At 37.9% G+C, this 20728-nt stretch overlaps 1 protein-coding gene across 1 annotated transcript in view; it reads left to right on the top strand.

The window, feature by feature from the left end:
• The window catches only part of SUGCT (succinyl-CoA:glutarate-CoA transferase), a 668838-nt gene that overhangs the window by 249695 nt on the left and 398415 nt on the right, over positions 1-20728 (top strand). Inside the window, exons 9-10 of the mRNA XM_046668918.1 lie at positions 8226-8297; positions 14692-14789. Coding sequence (XP_046524874.1) covers positions 8226-8297; positions 14692-14789 — 170 coding nt within the window. The remainder of the gene's footprint in view (positions 1-8225; positions 8298-14691; positions 14790-20728) is intronic.

Genomic DNA, 20728 nt, shown 5'->3' on the forward strand with positions numbered 1-20728 from the left:
ATATTTTGTCACTGATAAATCTTGAGATATGATAGAATTAAGATGTATTTGGAAAACTTTACTGGTGATCCACTCTGTAATCCACTTTGGAAAATTTTTATTGTAACTACAGTTAATATCCTTTTCTAGCTGATTCTTTGCTTGAAGGTAAAATGTTGTTGTGACAGCTTGAATAAAGTTCTGGTCTATGAATGCTTTTAACTAGTCTGAAATAAATGTAGTCCCTTTGTCAGAATGATGTTTTCATGTATGGTACGTAACTAAGATGCAACTGTGATTGTTGTAGCATGTTTGAGATAAAATGAAGAACACTTAAAAATGATAACGTAGTCAAGAAAGTTTCACCTTGAAGTGCTCCTGAAAAATCAGTATGGACTCTTGACCAGAACTTTTTCCTTACCTTCCATTAAGTGGTAAGTGTTTTGGGCAGGATATTCCAAATAATCTGGCTTAAGATTCTTTATAATACAGTCAATTCAAGATCAGCAAAACCAGTTTCTGTCACATACTTTGCAGGAAAAATAACTCCAAGTGCCATTTTACTTTGTGTCCAAGATACGTGATGATTGCTTTCTTAAATAACAGCAGGCCTTCCTCACAAAGGACTTCTTTTATAAGAAAATAACATCCATTGACAATTTGCAAAGAATATAAAAAATTTAAGATAGTTTCCATTTCCTTCCTTGCCATTGCCTCCATACCAGTATCAGAAACTGAGTGATTGAAAATCCTAGATATGTTTGATTTGAAATGAAATTAAGTTATTTGAAGAACCTTAAGTATGTCTTTGAACATTCAAACTTCCTATGGAATCAATAAATCCATATTAGCTTGGCTCTGGGGTGCAGGAAATCAGTACATAATATTGCTTTCAAGCCTATTCTAGAATTCAAAGCAAGGGATCGTATTTAGAAATGGGTCCTCAAAAATGGCTTTTGACCTATGAAAAATGTACAGATAAAGCCAAATAAGTAGTGGATGCAATTAGAGACAACTGGGCTCCTTTACCACTGTTGCACAGTTCTATCCCATGGATGACACTGTTCTTGAGTTGTAAGCAGTCTGTGCCTCATTGCCATCTGGTTCAGCCAGCTCCAGCACCATAAGGTGAACTGAACTGTTAGTGATAGGAAATAGTGCTCTATATTTGTCATGCTGTGCTAGCACGGACTCAAAGTCATAACTGCTTGACATTCCAGAAAACATTCTCATGGCCGTGAGTTAAACTTCATGGAATGTCTTTTTCCAGTGGATGATGAAGTCATTTAGCAATGGTTACCTTTTGTGGAAGAAAATCTTGTTAAAAATAAAGTAGCTCTAGGAGAGCTTCAAGTCTGTGCTCTTGTTTTTGAAGTAGATGCACTACCAGTTGTGTGGACTTTATTTAGACCAGAGAAAATAATGACGCATCAATATGGTAGCTTAAGAGGGTGACACAGGAAGTTCCAGTTTTACTTTTTTCCTCTTTTTTATTTGATCATCTGATATATAAAGTTGATGCAGAACTTCTAGAAGTCCTTCTTTGGTTTTATCTCAATAATTAGGACATTTTTAAGCCAGGTTAGCATGCCTGGAAGCTCAGAAAGCAGAGTATCTGGGAAGCAATAGAAACTTCCAAGAACAATGGGAATTCCAGAACGACCCTCTTATTTCTCTGCCTTCACATCTTCTCGATATCCTCTACTCTTGTATCTTACATCTCCACCCCCCAGTCTGTCAGCTGTGGTCACATTTAACATCTGAAACTGCTGTAACCAGAGGAACTAAACTCTGAAGCCCCATGCTCTCTCGTCTTTACATGTGTCCCAATTTGCCCGTAAGTTGAGTGCACTTTCCATGGGACATCTAATCACTTGACCCATCAATATTTTCTCAGTCTGAGAAATACCTTCCTCTCCAAGGGAGGAGGTTTATCATGACTAGAATGCAAAGAAAACCGTGTGATTTCTGCGTGATCTCCCCATCAGTGAAACTTGTCATCCTTGAATAAGCACAGCTCACAGTAAGAAGCATTTCTTTCCCCAGGAATAGTAAAATCTGGTCTCCTATGAGGAAAGGCTTGGTTTTTGCCCTGTCCTTTTAAAACCAAAGACAGTTGCCCCTGCTGCCCTCTCCCCCATCATTTCATGCAGAAGTAATTTATTTCCTCCTGAGGCTTGAATTCCTTATAAGAGAAACATCCCAGCTATGAATGTTTGCAGCCAGATTCAGTGCTTGTGATTTCAGTTCTCCCTGTAATGGAAAGCCTGCTAGTGGTATCCATGCGTGGCATATTGTCACTTATCTTGCCTGGCATGGAGAATGAGGCAACCAAGGGAATGGAAGAGGAGAGAGAGAGGAGTGGTTTACAGAATAGATGAGGGCCCAGGAGTCAGGATCTAAGGGCTTAGAAGGCCCTAGGGAGCTCCATTTATGTATATTAGTAATTATTTAATAATAATTAGATTTATTCATTGAGTCCCTACCTCTTATCAGCAAGTATGTTATGCAGCTTACACTGTGGCTCTTACCTCACACTGAAACTGCTTCACTTCAATAATCACTGAATGAAGTATTTTGCTTTCTGACCATTCATAGTCTGCTGTTCTTCCACCCTTGAGGTTTATCTGTTTCCCTGTGGCTGTTCTTTGACTTCATCAGGATCTCTTATCCTCTGACACCTCTCCCTTTGCCCTGTCCATAACCTCCTCCTATCTGCACCACCTTCTTCTGTATCCAGATGGTCCATGGCTCATCTCTCGATAACATTCTGGCTAGTTTTTTAATTTTCCTACGCCTGTATCTTTTTGTCATAGCCATTTGACAAAAGCCTGGTGAATCCATTTATTCTATGGCTGTAACTGAGAGTTGATGGAGAATATCCTTCAACTGGGCTCTCCCCATTTCAGCATTACAGTTATGTTTATCTGGTCACTCTGCTGTGCCACTCTCTTCAATGATACATCAGACCTTCTCCACTCTTTTCAGTCTTCTAGTCTCATATTGCCCAACTCTACTCTCAGTTGATGACCTCACCACTTATTTCACAAGAAAATAGAAGCATCCAGTGGGAATTTCCTCAGCTTCCCACCATCACACCAACATGGGGAGCTGCATCTGCGTTCCTGCTCCTCCTGTGTTCTCAGTCCTTTGCTTATTCCTCTCCTTCACAGCCAAACTTCTCCAACAGATGTTTGCATATACTCTCTCCAGCTCTCCAACTGTTACTCAGTCCTGATCCACTTCAAACTGCATTCTGTCCACATCATGAGCCAAGAGCAGTGTTTACTGAGGTAATATTAGAGGGACCACCATGTGGGCATTCTTCAGTCCTCCTCTTAGTCTCTGGCTAACTCCTCTTCTGCCTGGACTTCACAGGGAGGTGGCCTTCAGACTCATCCCTTGGCTCCTTCTTTTCCCCTGCTCTACGGTCTGAACTCTCTGCCTAGATGACTTCACCTATGTGATGGCTTCAGTTACATGTTACAAGCAAATGACTCCCAAGTTTTATCTACAATTTAGACTTTCATATGGTCTCGAAGCTGCACTCATTTGGAATTTCCACTGGAGTATCACAGAAGCTCCTCAGAAACCTAAACATTATCCATGATGACTTCCTCTCCCTCAGCCTTCAAATCTCAACCATCATTTTCAAGTCGTTACCAACTCTGGTAGATTTTACCAGCTAAATATTTCTTGAAACTGTTTTCTTCCATCTCTGTTGTCAGGGCCCTAGTCTAATGTATCATCATCTTTTTTACATTAAACTTTAAAAATTTTTTTCAGATAATTGTAGACTCACATGTATTTTAAGAAATAATAGAGATAGAGCCTGTACACCCTTTACCCAGTTTACTCCATTGGTAACATCTTGCAAAACTGTAGTGCAATGGTCACAACCAGGATATTCACATTGGTGTAGTCAAGATACAGAACATTATCATCACTGCAAGGATGCTTCCTGCTGTTCCTTTTATTTAAAAAAATTATTTTTTAGAGCAGTTTTAGGTTCACAAAAAAATTGAACAGAAGGTACAGAGATTTTCCATATACCTCCTCCCCCTACACATGCACAGCCTCCCCTATTATCAACATCCCCCACCAGAGTGTTACATTTGTTACAATTGATATACCTATGTTGACACATTATAATTATCCAAAGTCCGTAGTTTACATTAGGTTTCATGCTTGGTGTTGTCCATTCAACGTGTTTAGACAAATGTGTAATGCCATTTATCCACCATTATAGTATCATACAGAGTATTTTTACTGCCCTAAAATTCCTCTGTGCTCTGCCTTATAACCCTCCCTCCCCTAAGCCCTGTCAACCACTGATCTTTTTACTGTCTCCATAGTTTTACCTTTTCCAGAATTTCTATATGGTTGTAATCATGCAGTATGTAGCCTTTTCATATTGGCTTCTTTCACTTCGTAATATGCCTTTAGGGTTCCTCCATGTCTTTTCATGGCTTGATAGCTCATTTCTTTTTAGCACTGAGTAATAGTCCATTGTCTGGATATATCACAGTTTATTTATCCCTTTGCCTTTTGAAGGACATCTTCTTATCAAACAGTCACTTGGCCACACCCTTAGTGTTTTCTTCTGGCCATGCTTTCTCATTTTTTACAATATGGATATGCTGAGAATTTTCCAAATCTTTAATCTCTGCTTCCTTTTTGCTTAACAATTCTGTGTTTAAGTCATTCCTCTTTTTTTTCACGTTGTACTATAAGCAGTCAAAAGGGGCCAAGTCGCACCTTCAACATTTTGCTTAGAAATAGCTTCAGCTAAATATCCAGTTTCAACACTTGCAAGCTCTACCTTCCACCAAACACTAGCACATGAATATGATTCAGCCGAGTTCTTTGCCACTTTGTAACAAGGATTGCCTTTCCTCCAGTTTCCGATAACATGTTTCTTATTTCTATCTGAGACCTCATCAAAATGGCCTTTACCATCCGTTTTTTCTGCCAACATTCTGTTTAGGATTATTTAGGTATTCTCTGAGAAAGTTGAGCCTTTCTCTACAGCTCTTTTCTTTCTGAGCTCTCAACAGAATTTTCCTTAGCAGTCCATTAACAGCAATGTAGACTTTTTTCTAGCATGTACCTCAGACCTCTTCCAGCCTCTACCCATTACCCAGTTCTCAAACTGCTTACACATTTTTAGGTATTTATTACAGTAGCATCTCACTTCTCAGTACCAATTTCATATCCGTTCAGGCTGCTATGACAGAATACCATAGACTGAGCGGCTTAAACAGCTAACATTTGTTTCTCACAGTTCTCAACGCTGAGACCTCCAAGATCAAGGTGTTGGCAGATTCAGTGTCTGGCCAGAACCTACTTCCTGGTTCATAGATGGCTGTGGTCTTGGTCCTAATACCATCACATTGGGGTTAGGATGTCAAAATATACATTTTGGGGGGATGTAAACATTTAGTCTTCAGCACAATAGTGTTTTTTAAAAAAAGTTCTTATATAAAACATATTTGTTAAATAAGCACTGTAGCAACAATAACAGGGAACAAGTAAGTATTTTAAAGAACTCGGAATCTTACCTTCATCCTTACAAATCTATTTGGTGATCTTTAGTCTAATTGTATTCTGGTGACTCAGCTGCTATTCAGTCTTCACTTTCATATGATTGTTAACTAGTTATCTCTGCTTAAAATTAAAAAAATTGTATATCGGTAAAGATGTATTTCATGGTACGGTTCAGGCTTAAGGAAGAAAGCCATTTCTTCATTAATTAAAAGGAAATGAGCACCACCAAAAATGGAAACTTGTTGAACATGTCACTGATCCAAAATTTGGAAAACCTTACTTTATGTTATACTTCACAATACACATTGTTACTTCATATTACTTATCCACTCCCTTACTCACCTTTTCTCTGCAAAAAAGCAAGCAAACAACCTGCGTACCTTCGTAGTCATTGATGGTTTGTTGAGGCATCTCTGCTCAAAATCCTACGTCCCTCATTCACAGCTTTGTTGCAGATTCTCTTTCTGTAGTTTGAGAAACACTAATGCATTATGTACAACACTAACTTTGCTTTTGTCCTGTGGACAAGGGAAAATAAATGTTTAAAATAGTTCACGTGATATCTTCTTAATAGAATTTATTACCAAATCAAGCAAAAATGTAAATGGAATAAAACCCTGTTATAATTTTTTCCTTGAGATCCATTTTAGCCACAATTTTATTAAGTGGAAGTAATCACCTGAGATTCATTAACATTTTATACCCATTTATTAATTGTCTAACATTCTTCATATATCATGTTAGGCCTCATAGGAAGAATAAAGGGAAAAATACAATCTGCCATCTCCAGTCTACCAGCACTGTGCAACAGAACTTTCTGTGACGAATGAAATCTTCTCTGTCTGTGCTGTCTAATACTGCAGCCGCTAGCCATGTGTGGCTATCGAATGCTTGACATGTAGCTAGTGTGTCTGTGGAATTGAACTGTTAATTTAATTTTTCTTAGTAAAAGCTTTATTGAGATATAACTCACATGCCACATAATTCACCCATTTTAAAGTGTACAATTCAATGGTTTTCAGCATACTCACAGAGTTGTGCAGCCATTACCACAATTGGTTTTAGAACATTTTCATCACCCCAACAAGAAAGCCAGTACTCGTTAGTAGTCACTCCCCAAATTTCCCCAACTTCCTCAGCCCTAGGCAGCTACTAATCTTTCTGTCTCCATGGATTTGCCTATTTTGAACATTTCATATAAATGGAATACCAATGTGTAGGCTTTTGTGAATGGCTAATTTAATTTAATTTTATTAAAATTTAATAGCCACCTGCGGCTAGTGGCTACCATAAGAAGCAAGTGAAGTAAAAGACTAAATACTAAGTAAGGAATGCTGAAGGCTGGGGAGAAGATACTCTTTCAAAAGGGGCATGTGGAAAATAGGTCGGCGAGATTGGAGATGAACTCAGACAAAGCCTAGAAGCTGAGAGGTTCCTGAAGGATGGGATGGTTACCAAATAATACAGAGGGGTCCAGACAGAATAGTTTCAGTGTAGTGAAAGGATAAGAATCCTAATGACAGAGGGCACTGAAATGTGGTGGTTGGTGAAGAAATAGAGGCAGGTGGCACTCAAATCATTTAGAGATGGGGAGAAGGAAGAACATGTCAAGATAGCTTGAAAGGGGTGTCAGGATTGCTGTTAATGTTTTTAGTGTAGGCATGATCCTATACATAGGCAGAAGAAAAAGATCCATAGAAAGGAAGAGATTAAAGCTGATTGAGCAGGGTTGAAGGATATGTGTGAAAGTAGACCAAGAGCAGTATGGGAGTAAGCCAAGGAGGACAGAAGCCTTCTTTCCCAGATGCAGGAGTAAGTGAAGAAAAAGTAGGTGCAGATATAGAGCAATTCTTGCATAGAAAGGAAGGGGACTACAGGAGCTCATTTACTTCAGGAAAGTGAAGTTTGGTTCCTCCGACCAGCACTGTGACCAAATGTGGACAAGGAAGTGCTAAAAAGTTCTCCAGAGGGCCTAGGACTCTGGGAGGTGGGAGCATCAATTACTTATGTGTCTGTAGCTGCCCAAATGAATGTGTCTCCTAAAAGGAGCAGACATTTTCAGGTACATAAAGCCCCACGGGGTCCAGAGACCCAGATGTGTCAATTTTCACATACTAAAAAGTGAAAATTGCCCCAAAGTTTACCTCTGAGATCTTTAAAGATGAAATGTAGCTCCATCAGTCACTCATCCTCCCGCCCTCCCTTCATCTCTCGCTCTCCTTCCTCCCTCCTTCCGTCCCTCCCTTTCTTCCTTCCTTCCTTCTTTTCCTCCTTCCTTCCATCTATTCTTACACTTTGTAGAAAATAATGTAACCTCTTGCTCTTTGCCTTATGAGGAAACATGGAAACAAAACACAAAACTTGGGGAAAATCCAACATTAATCCATACTATAATGAAAATAGAATTTCGTGTTATGAGTTATAATGAAACTCTAGTATTTTCTTTATTTTTCTACGTCACCCCCCCCTCCATGTTATAACAGTTAGTGGAAGAGCCAGAAAATGCTTTGAAAATCCCAAATGCAATCAAGTATGCAAATAAAAGAGAAAAACATACTAATTAGTTGATATTGATTTAATTAATAACATAGCTTTAGAGCAAGCTTTCTGTATAGAAATTCTAGAAATTAAATCCACAGCCTTTGAGGTATTCTCAGTGTATAAAATTATATATTTATGTATGTATTTATTTATTTTAGGCTTTTAAAACCAAGGATGGATATCTTGTAGTTGGAGCAGGAAATAACCAACAGTTTGCTACCGTGTGCAAGGTAATCTGTAATCATTGGGATGGGTGAATGCTATATGCAACAATTTATTTTGTACAAAGCTAGGAAAGTTCAACTTTGTTTAGAACAATGTTGCTAAGTCTATAACCAACTTAAGATCCCCTGTGTTTAGTACCTAACAGTATGCCATTTTCATACTTACAGATACTAAGACAGGGTCTGAATTGGCACTCTGTATTTTTTTTAATCGAGATATCTGGCTATATTTTGAAATGAAGAATCATAGTGGCCTAAATTACCAGTCCAAACAAAAAGGGCAAGAAAAAAATTCATTTTAAAGGGATTTTTAACACTAGGATGATTTTTCTTTTCTTTTCCTTTCTTTTCTTTTTCTCTTTCTCTCTTTCTTTCTTTTTTAACAAGATGAGATCCAATTAGGCTCAAATATAATTACTTTACTACTAAATTTTTTGTATTTACCACTAGGAAACTGAATTTTTTCTTTTTCAAATTAGTCTTTGTTTAATGAGTACATTTCTGCAAAATCCATGTTTTAAGGTTTTAGCAATTAAGTTTATATTAAAAATGTTGCTACTCAACAAGGCCTTAAACAAAAGCCTTGGAATAATTTAAAAATAATTTATGTTAAAGATATTCTAAATTTTTAGCCTGGCTTTGATATTTTTTAATTGATGTTTTTACTATTTATGTGGACTTTTGACCTTTTGTTTTCATTTGAGGCTTTAAGTTTCAATTAACTTTTTCCATTTCTAATCTCAGGAATATAATCTAGTTTTTAAAAAATATATTTAAGTTTTTATTTTTATTTTTCTTGCATGTAAGGAAAAGGCCTCACCTGCTGGGGATTTTTTTCTAATTGGGAGGCGTTCATTTTTTTTGTACTAACCATACTACCCTGAGCTTTCAGTTTTATTAAAGATGCCTGTGAATTCCTGAGAGGAACCTTATTTATTGCAGTTAACTTATTATGTACAAAAATTATTTATTACTGTGCCTCTTTTGAATGAGAGGTTAACGAGCAGAGCTAAAAACCACAGCAAAGGAGTGGGAAGTCCCACAGAGAAGGTGACAAATGGAGATGGTTCTGATTGCAGGAAGGGCTGGAACATCTGAGGTGGGACGGAGGGGAGCTTTTAGAATGGCGACTCTGAGTAAGTGTAGAGAAATTGATTCAAACATTTGATCTTGGATCAAAGAATCTTTATTATGAACGGTCAACGTTAAAAATATGAAACATACGGAAGCCGTTGCCTGTGAAGTCATTTGCCTACTTGAGCTACAGAGATTTAAAAGCCAGTTCATTGCCATAAATGAGTACAGATTTTCTTTCTGGGCCATATGTTTTGGAGTTTTCTGTCTCCAAAAAGAAGTTGGGCGTGGGGGCGGGGAGAAATTACTGGTTGACATATTCTTCACTGTTGAAAATAACTGTACTGAATTCTTTTTATTTTTGATTCATTACTGCTGATCAATTTGAAACTTTTGAACTTCCTCATAAATATCCATAAGAACATTTTTGAAAAAAACTTATTTCAAAGCAGAATATTTGCTGTAAGTTTTAGTGCTAAAATATGACTTATTGTTATGGTGTGTTCTGACACATATTTTAAAAAGGAGACTCGAGGGCCTTGGAGAATGACATAGTTGACCTTGTGTTTTCCATCTGTGAATTAGGAATGATAATCCTTGTTATGAGCCATTAAGATAATGTCTATAAAGCCCTTTGAAATCCTCAGAAGAAAAGTTTTATGTGTATAGGATTTTAATGTTATTTGCATCATTTACTAGGCATCTTGAGCAAACATTGCAATCTGATTGACTTTTCAGCCTTCATAATTATATCCTTACATATAGACTTGTCCTAGAAATCTTTTCACCTAAGAAAAATAATGTTTCCTTATTTAGGTGCAAGTTTCTCCCCCGTCTCATACATACAGCAGTGAGTTTCTTCCAAGTAGAAAATAGATTTGTCTATTACAGAGGAGCTTGTCACTGAAACTAGTCTTATAGAGGATGAGGTCCCTAGTTTTTGACAGTGAGGCCGTCGAAATTGTTCTTTTGCCAAGTAAGGTCCATCATGACAGAGAGGGCAACTCTGCCTCCTGAGGAGAAATGTGGCAGTATTGTCTGTGACGAATAAGTAGAATTTACTTAGGCCTAATCTCTTTCCAAAATAGAATTTGCTATATTGTTGGATTAATGCTTCTTGGGGAGGGCTCCTATTAGGGACAATGCTTATTGTCGGGGATTAGAGTGAGTCAAGAGCTTTGGGTTCAAGGCTTGGGGTTCAGAAAATCTTCCTGCATATAAAGGGAACCTTTGGCTTAAAACAAATCCTATTTTATGTCCCTTAACGTGATACAGAAGAGTAGGGAACATGAGCATATGTAAGCTATTTTGAGCTGATTGATACCCACACTAATGGGTATTCCTATTTGAAGTACATTGACATACTTTTAAAAGTCATTTGACTGAAAGTTTCTTTTATTGGAGGCAATATGCATTGGTTCTCAACTTTAGCATGCATGGGAAATCTCCTTGAGCCCCATTCCCCAAAATTTTGACTTAGTGTATCTAAAGTGGGGCATGGGAAACTTCAATTGTAATAAACGTTGTAGTTGATTTTGGAGCAGGTGGTCTGAGGACATTATAGCATAATTCTAAGGCATATTGTGAGTCTTGAAACTAGTCAGGTGACCTCTGACAAGGTACTTAATCTTTGCCATGCATCTGTGTCCTCATGATAAAATGAAGATTATAATACATAACTACACTAATATATAACTTTTGGGGCTTTGTAAGAGTTAGATTAGATAAGTAAAATACTCAGTACAGTCCCACCTCATGTATGACCTTAATAAATGGCCTTTATAGAAATTAGGTGTGGAGATTCTGTTTCTGGGTGGGATGGAGTAAGCACACTTCCTGTCTCTTCCACTGAACACAATGACAAAACCTGGGCAGGATGCACAGAGCATCTATAAGAGGACTCTGAAAAGTAAGTCATAGCAGGAGAATTGAAGAAGAACACCAGAATTTGAAGTACCTCTAAACTGGCAGTAAGTTTGCCGGTTTTCCCCTCCAATTATTCCTCTATATGAACACAGTGGAACCTGAAACCTGTAAGTGAGCACCAGGAAACAGAGCTGAGCTCCAGGAGATGCCCTCATTTCTGGCACGAGGAGCATGAAAGTGGCTCTAATGTCAGAGATAGTGTGGAAATCCTCTGTTCTTTCCTCCTCTCCATTTTCTCATGCCCTAGTGCCCCCAAAATCTGTACTGATAGCAGCAGATGAGCAGGGGCCAAGATTCTATAAAAGGGGAACTTTGCTCTTTCTCTCTGAGCTGTGATCCCCAAAGAGAGGGGTGAATCCTTGTTGCTTTTTTCCTCTGTCCTCCAACTGCTTGGCCTCTGCCCTGAAACTGAACTTGGGAGTGGAGTAACTAAAGTGGAGCCCCAGGGAACTAGAAAGACATTGCAGAGAGGGAAGAGCTTGAAAAGTGATCCTTGAAGTTGTTTGTGAACTCCTGTGCTCATCCCTGAGCTGCACATCCACTGATCTGATCCTAATCAACACACCAAAGATGCTGAGAACTGAGTGAACAAATAGACAACTGTCCAAGTTGCAGCATGACCATTAAATGTGGCATGTGTGGGACAGGTTTGAAAAGTACTGCAAAGGCTTTGGGAACTGAACCAACACCAGAACGAAAGCACACTGAACATGGGTTGGGACTTGCAGCATGGACCTAACCAGGTCAATTGCTTGCTAAACACAATAACAACAATTTTCTGTAGGATTTAAACAAGACCCAGAGGTTCATAACATAATATTCAAAATGTCTAGGATATAATCCAAAATTACTCATTTTATGAAGAACTAGAACTTGCTTGAGAAAAGACAATCAATGAATGCCAATGCAGAGATGGCACAGATGTTGGAATTAACTCACAAAGACTTTAAAACAGCTATTATAAAAATGCTCCAACAAGCATCACAGACACTGTTGAAATAAATGGAAAAGTAGAAATGTCAAAGAAATAGAAGAGATGAAGAAGAACCAAATGGAAATTTTAGGACAGAAAAATACAACAACCAAATACAAAAATACCTCACTGGATGAGCTCAATAGCACAACAGAGATGCCACAGGAAAGAGTCAAGGAGCTTGAAGATAGATCAATGGAAATTATTCAATCTGAACAAGAGAGAGAGAAAAAAAGTCCCCTTCCCCAAAATAAAAGAATTAAGAACAGATCTTCAGGGACCTATGTGTCAGTAACAAAAAGTCTAAAATTTATGTCATTGTAATCTCAGAAGGAGAGGAGAACGAGTACATGATGAAAAAATACTTGAAGAAATAATGGCTGAAAACTTCCCAAATTTGGTGAAAGATAACCTACAGATTTAATAATTTCAGTAAACTCCATGTAGGATAATCCCAAATAAATCCATGGCCAGACACATCAAAACTTTACTGCTGAAAACTAAAGACCAAGAAAAAATTTTGAAAGCACCCAGAGAAAAAGTGATGGGGGCACACTGACTCAGTTGTCTGCAAATTTCTTGTCGGAATCTGCAGAGCCCAGAACAAAGTGGCATAACCTGTTTAAAGGGCTGACAGGAAAGAACTGTCAACCTAGAGTTTGATATCCGGTAGAAATATCCTTCAGAAATGAAGGTTAGGTAGATATTGTCCCGTCTTTCCTCCCTCTTTCCTATCCTCTTTGTTGAACAAACACATGGCTTATTATTTCTTTTGGGGGAAATAGTACCTAGTTGGAATACTTCACATTTATTTAGTGCTTAATATGTGAAGCACATTCACTGACATCGTTTCCCTTTGTCCTGGGCAACACTCTTTTTCAAGCACCTAAAGAGTGGTTATAATCCTGACATTTGAAGCAGTCTCTCTACAGACACTGTGAATGTCGGCCTGGCTGAAAACAGAAGGATAATTACTTTGACCCATTGTTTTACACCAACTCTCAAAGAGAAAAGAGATCCAAGACGTCAGATTCAGAGAAGGACACAGGAGGGCGTTCCAGTCACCACTGAGTGCAGTCACTGAGGATTTTTTACGTAGCTTGCAGTATATTCTGGGTGAGGCCAGATTTGTACATTTAACCTGTGATTTAGTGAAGGCACTTGCTTTTTCTTGAAATGACTTATTCACTCTTAGGGAGGGAGGGGGGTTTTGATTCCTAGACAAGCCTTGAGGCCAATTTTGGGATCAGGTGTGGTGACAGGGAGGTTTTTAGAAATGGCACTGTATGTGGTGTCACTTTTTGAAATCTGGGAGAGTAATGCTATCTTTCTTATTCCAAAAGGAAATGAATAAGTGAAACATGTGAGAGAGAAATCACGCCACTGAGACGCTCTCTACTCTGGGGGACCTTCTTCACTTCTCTCTTCTTTCTAAGATGATTAATGGGTTGATTTTGTTTAAACTGTGGGAAACAAATGAAACCATTAAATGTTTATATTTAAAGCAAATACATTAGTAGAGGTAGTGAAGCTTTCTGTAGGCCGCATGGCCTGCCCCCAGCCCATAAATGCTCCTTCTGACTTTCCAACACAACTGCCAAACACTGCCTCCACACATTCTTTTTAAAACTTCTTTTCCATTCCAAATCCACTTGGTACTTTCATTATGGGCTTGTTAAAATTGCACGATGTCCAAAGGGACTTGCAGGATAGCTTTTCCCTTTATTGAGGAGGAGCAAAAGAGGAAGTATATAAAAGCATTTCTATTTGTTATTCCTTTAGGGAGAGATACTAAAGAAAAATAGTGACACTTCTATAGGAAGAATATCTTTTAATTTGACATGGTTATAATGGTGAGCATTTGGGGCAAATGAACATGCTTTCCCTTTGTTTTAACACCTTGTACAACATCCTGAATAAGACTACTGGGACGGACAATATTATTTTATTTACATGTGGAACAAATGAGTGAATATACCCACAAGATATCTGTTGATTATGGCCTTCATATAAGTGCAGACATGCACTTCTGATATTGGTTCTCAGAATTAGGTCAGTTTTAGCCGATTTTATAGTCCTCTCCCTTCGCCCTCTCGGTAAGACTTATTGTGAGAATCTGAGAACTCTTTCCCTATACTCTTATGTAGGAGAACAAGACTTATTATGGGGGTCTGATAACTCTTTTCTGTGCTTACACATGTAGGCACATGCTTAAATGCAGTAAAAACTTCTTAGAAATAACAAACCCAGTCACCAGCATGACCCATCCTAATTGCATGATCCTTTCCTCTATATCCCTTTGTTTTGAAGTATAAAGACCAGCAAGGAATGGTCTTGGGGAGGGAGTGGTGGGCCCTGAACTGGCACCCACAGGCGGGTATGTGAAAAACATGTGAATTATACTTCAAAATTCTTTTTCCCTTTTAGATCTTGAATTTGCCTGAACTGATTGGTGACTCCAAGTATAAAACTAACCACCTTCGGGTACAGAATAGAAAAGAGCTTATTAAAATACTATCTGCCCGGTAAGCTTGGATCTACTATTTGTACATTTAAGGATTAATATGTAATTCTCTTCCATTTCACAAAATTGACTAGTGGAAAGATATCTTTATTAGCATTTTTTGTTGTTGAGTAAATTTGACATGTAACAGTGTATAAGTTTAAGGTGTACAAAGTGTTACTTTGATACATTTATATATTGTAATATGATTGCCAATGTAGTGATATTTATCACATTACGTAATTACAGTACAATATTATTGTGTATATCCATTATACTGCACATTAGATCCCTATGGCTTATTTACTACTCATTACAGGTTTGTACCCTGTAACTATCACTATCACTGCTATCCCACCTCCTCCAAACCCTGGTAACCACCATTTTACTCTCTGTTTTTTATAGGTTTAACTTTTTTAGATTCCACTTACAAGTGATATCATACAGAACTTGTCTTTCTCTGACTTATCCTGCTTAGCATAATGCTTAAGGTCCATCCATCTTGTTGCAAATGGTAGGATGTCCTCCTTTCTTGGGGCTAAATAATATTCCATTGTGTGTATGTACCACATCTTTTTTATCCATTCATTCGTTGATGGGCATTTGGGTTGTTTCCATATCGTGGCTATTGTGAATAATGCTGTGACAAACACGGGAGTGCGTATAATATATCTTGTTGAAATCCTGTTTTCATTTCCTTTGGCTGTTTATCCACAAGTGGAATTGCTGGATTTTATGGTAGATCTATTTTTAATTTTTTGAGGAACTTACATATTGTTGTCCATAGTGGTTGGACCAATTTACATTCCCACCAACAGTGCACAAGGGCTCCTTTTCTCCACATCCTTGCCAGCACTTGTTATCTCTTGTCTTCTTGATGATAGCCATTCTAATAAGCGTGGGGTGATGTCTCATTGTGGTTTTGATTTGCATTTCCCTTGTGAATAGTGATGTTGGTACCTTTTCACGTACTTGTTGGCCATTTGTATGTCTTCTTTGGAAAACTGTCCATTCAGTTTCTCTGATCATTTTTTCATCAGATTGTTTATTTTTTTGCTATTGATTTGTATGTCTTTATATATTTTAAAGCTATGTTTTTTCTTTGTCTGAAACCATTTTATATGTTTTATTATGTACTGTCATAACAATGGTGTAAATAAAAAGTCAGAGTGACTTCAATGAAGTTGCTTCTCTGTGGCATGTAAGTGTTTGGGTTTAGTCTATCATAAATACTACTCACAACAATAATGATTTAACATTACTTTTTACCTCTCCTGTATTAAATGCTCTATTTACATGATCTCATTTAACCCTTACAATCATCCTATGAGGTAAGTTCTATCATTCCCATTAAACATATGAGCAAACTGAGGCAAAGGGAGGTTAAGTCAAGAGGTTGGTGGCTTTTCTGAGCCACTCCTATGAAGTTTGTCCTGATGATGTTTTGAAAATGCCAGATTCAGTTATGGGTCATAAAGGATTAATGTTAATCAATTAAGAGTATTTGATTTCCAAATTATTCCATTCATGTCAAATTATGCTTTTGTTAAAACCTGTGCTAGTTTTTCAAGTTTGCCTCAGAAAAAGATCATAATTCTTTTTTTAAGGTATGTTTTTTTTTTTTTTTTGGTGAGGAAGATTGGCCCTGAGCTGATATCTGTTGCCAATCTTCCTCTTTTCCTTTTTTTTCTCCCCAAAGCCCCAGCACATAGTTGTATATCCTAGTTGTAAGTCCTTCTAGTTCTTCTGTGTGTCATGTTGCCTTGGCATGCTTGATGAGCAGTGTATAGGTCTGCACCCAGGATCCAAACTGGCAAAACCTGGGCTGCTGAAGTAGAGCATGTGAACTTAACCTCTGGGCCACAGGGCCAGCCCCAAAGATCGTAATTCTTACTCTTTCCTATCAGGTTCCACTTTTGTTTACCTCTAAAGTTCTCAAGCCTATAGAAATAGGCTTTGTGGTTTTTGCAGATCTAAATGCCCACGTGAGTTGTTCTTCAGTATGGAACATTTGCTCTCATTATGCAAATAAATTAAGCACTTTTGCTCAAATACCATATCTTGTCTTTTGCAAAGGCCCTATGTAGTATATATCAAAGTTCTTAGAAAGTAAAATTCTGCTAATGTTGTTTTTATTTCCATCCCCTTTGTATTTGGGGATCTCTACGTGAGTCAACGTTCATTACCTCTTTGCTCTTTCCTGGATTTTAAGCACTTCTCTACGCTGCCTGTCTCTCTTCCATGTGCCAAATGCTCTTCAGTCAATGGGGGCTCTGTGTGTTTAACTGATATGTAGAAAATAGGAGGATGGGAATTGGGCTCTCCTTTCCTGGTCGTTAGTTAAGTATAACTCTGATTCTACTGCAAAGCCCGAGAGCCCTCAGTCATTAACCTTTCTCCACATGAGAATTGGCCATTTATTTCTGCTTTTTGCCTCTTTGCCTCTCCAGCAGTTTTTAATTCATTTAATTCATTGATATGACTTTTTCCTTTCACACCATGGTTACCAAGTTTCAATAATAGGCACTTGTGAGAACCTTATCAAAAGCTCTTTGATAGTCTAAATAAATCATATCCATGCTGTAAGAAGAGGGGACCCAAGAAAAATACAAAACCTGGGGAGATACAAGTGTTATCTTGTTATTAAGTTGCCAACAGTTTTATAACTTCAAGAACCACCAAGTTAAGTTATTGGTTTCCTGTGTCCTAAAAGATGTATTTCTTGATAAATTCTGTTACAGAGTTCTGCTGTGGAAAGACTTTTAGCAGCATCTGTAACAGATTAATTGCTATTTTTTCTCTTTGGGGTGAATTAATCTGTCACCTTCTTCTTTCTATTCTTATATACACGGAAGTGGGAATTTCAGCATTTTGGAACCCATAAAGTTCTTATGTCTCTATTCAGACTTAATAAGGAATAAGGAATCAAACTAGAAGGAATAGACTAGGGGTAGTCTTAAGAGAGGCAGTTTGATAGGGGAGGTCACATCCTCATAGGTCCTGCTGTCAGATCCAGTCCACAGAGAGAGCCCTTGGTTGCTTGGAGGCCAGGTTTCAAGCTCTCTTGTGCTAGTGTGTTGACATTTTTTGGTGCTCTCTTGTGGTAGGCAGTTTTTCAGTCTCTTACAGTTCAAGTCTCTGTTCCTCCATGGTGGATCAAACAGTGATGACCAGGGAAGCTTAGGGTATGATTCAGTCCCATTTATAACCCTGTCGTTTGTTTTGCTGAACAAATGTCACTGGATTCATCAGTACTGTTTAGCGCTCGGCTCTCAGAAATCTCTATGAACATTTTAAAATGTCTTATTTTCATTATGTGATTCTATGTTTTTCCAATATTCAAAATGTTTACTGTCTGTCTGGCAAGTATAGGATTGGGTCTGGTCTTTTTGTCTGACATCATGGTCTTCCACAATCTGCCATGACCTTTCCTTCCCCCCTTTTCTCAATGTAAAGCCCTGCTCCAGGCACTTTCCCATTTAGTTCGGTTTGCTCTCTCTCTGTAATGCTTCCCAGACTCACCATTATTCTGAAACACAGTCATGCTTCAGGGGCAGTTGACAGCTTCCTGAAACCATCCTTGAATGTCTCCATTTGGGTTCCCAGTCAGATGACAGCAAATTCAGGTAAAAAGGTATCCTTTTGGTGCCTTGGATCCAGCCTATCAGTTATCAAATGCAAACAGAACCAACCTTAGTTGTTGTTCTGAATGATATTATTAAAGGGCTGCTCAATACCTTGTTCCTTTCATTTTATGGCGATCTCAGAAGTCATAAATCAATTTGTTTCCTATTATCATAGCCACATTAGCTCCCAACTAAAAGAGAAGCAGGGAGAAAGGAAGGAGAGAAACCATCATTTATCGATGCCAAATACTTACCAGATAAGTGTTATTATTCTTCCCACTTTACAGATGAAAATTCTCATGTGTAGGGAGGTTAGTCTCCAGGTCAGACACATAGTGAATAGTTGGAAATGGGATTCAAAACCTTGTACCTTTCCCATATATCATAGTGCCTCCCTGAAATGGCACATGAAATATTACTGTGTCTGAAATAAATAAACTGTTTGTTTATTCACTCAATAAACATTTATTAAGCACTGGAGATAGAGAAGTGAATGGAATAGGCGAAGTAATTTGGTGAAAAACAATGCAGGGAAGGGAAATGAGGAGTGCCAAAAGTTGGGTGTGAGGCTGACTATTTCATTCAGGCTGTCAGGGAGGGCCTCTCTGATAAAGTGACATTTGAGCAGAGTCCTGAAGGAGATGAGAGGGAGGCCAGCAGATATCTAGGAGAAGCCTTCTAGGCAGTGGGTACATGATTGGGAGTTCAAGGAGTGGCCAAGAGGACAGAGTGCCTGGAGCTCAGTGAGCAAGAGGAAGAGTCGGGGAGATGGGTCCAGAGGGGTGGGGGGAGGGCGGAGCAGCAAATCACATTGTAAAAGTTATGATAGACTGTATGATAAAATAGTTTCTTAAACTTGTGAAAAAAGGAGTTCTTTTGGTCATAAATTGAATTTGCTTATCAGCAACTTCTATTCTCTATCTAACCTGAAGAGAAGTCCCCCCCCCCAGTTTTACTGAGATGTAATTGACATATAACATTGTGTTAGTTTAAGGTGTACAATATAATGATTTATCATATTGTTAAATGATTACAGTAAGTTTTGTTAACATCCATCACATCACATAGTTGTGCAACTGTTTGTGATAAGAACTTTTAAGATCTGTTTTCTTAGCAACTTTCCAATATACAATGCAGTATTGTTAACTGCAGTCACCATGCTGTGCATTACATCCCCATGATTCATTTCGTCTTATAACTGGAGGTTTGTACCTTTTCAGCACCTTCATCCGTTTCTCCCACCCTGAAGAGACGTCTTGAAGGGAATACTCTGCCTGGTAGAATTCGGTTTTCTAGCAACTTAGAGTCAGCGAAACCTCCTTCCTCACCTGAAGAGAATGGAGGGACTCAAGCGTTTCAGTGGCACATGCTTCTCATTCATTCATTCTCTCACTCATTTATTCAGCAAATATTTATTGAAAACCTACCATGTGCCAGTGACTGTTTTGAGTAATAGGAACACAGCATTTAAAAAAAAGACAAAAATTCCTGCGCTCCTGGACTTTCCTTAGAGTAACCCTTGCAGATCTTCTAGAAGACTTTTGTTTTTTTTTATAACTCTTCCACGAAAACATTTGTTTTGATATGCCTAAGAAGTTAGTTTTCCATATAACCTTTTTAACAATTTTGCTTTATGAAAGTATTGCAGCCACAGGCTGTGCTTGTTAATAATTTGTTGTCTTTTTGTTTTTTTTTTGAGCATGTTGATATACATGCTACAATTTTTTTACTGTGGCTTTCCAATCACTTCTATAGTAAAAGCGTATTTCTAGTAACAGTAGCTTCATTACCATGTGAGTATACCATTTTTTTCCCTGTTGTCTGCTGTTAAATATTAAATCATAAGTACTTTTCCCTTAATGTTCATAGATACTTTCCTCGGCCTATATTTCTACTTTAGAAAATCTTTAAAATATGTAAAAATGTAGAGGGATTTCTGAGAGTGAATTTGCACTGCAAACAACTTTAAAAACAAACTCTAGGAATGATGAAGTCATAGTTTTTGTTAAAAAAAACTCTCACCCTTTTCACCCAATTTCATATCCAAAAGTACAGACAGAAGTATTTATGGATTTTTACATAGTCTCTTTTTCTAAATATACATAAAGCTTCCCAAAGTATTTTTCCTGAGTAATTTTATTAATTTCCTGAGTAATATTCCAAGGTAATTTCCCTGCCCATGGTAAGCATTCATTTAAATTTTTTAATTGGGTGATTCTCGTTGAACTTTCCTGTTAAATTCACAGACTGTTTTGGAAGTGCCTACAGAAACGTCAGTCACTTGCCTCACTTTTCTGTTATTCTTGCTAACTCCAGTTTGATGCTGCTCGCTGAG

Source organism: Equus quagga, chromosome 8 (assembly GCF_021613505.1).
Source record: "Equus quagga isolate Etosha38 chromosome 8, UCLA_HA_Equagga_1.0, whole genome shotgun sequence".
Lineage (NCBI taxonomy): Eukaryota > Metazoa > Chordata > Mammalia > Perissodactyla > Equidae > Equus > Equus quagga.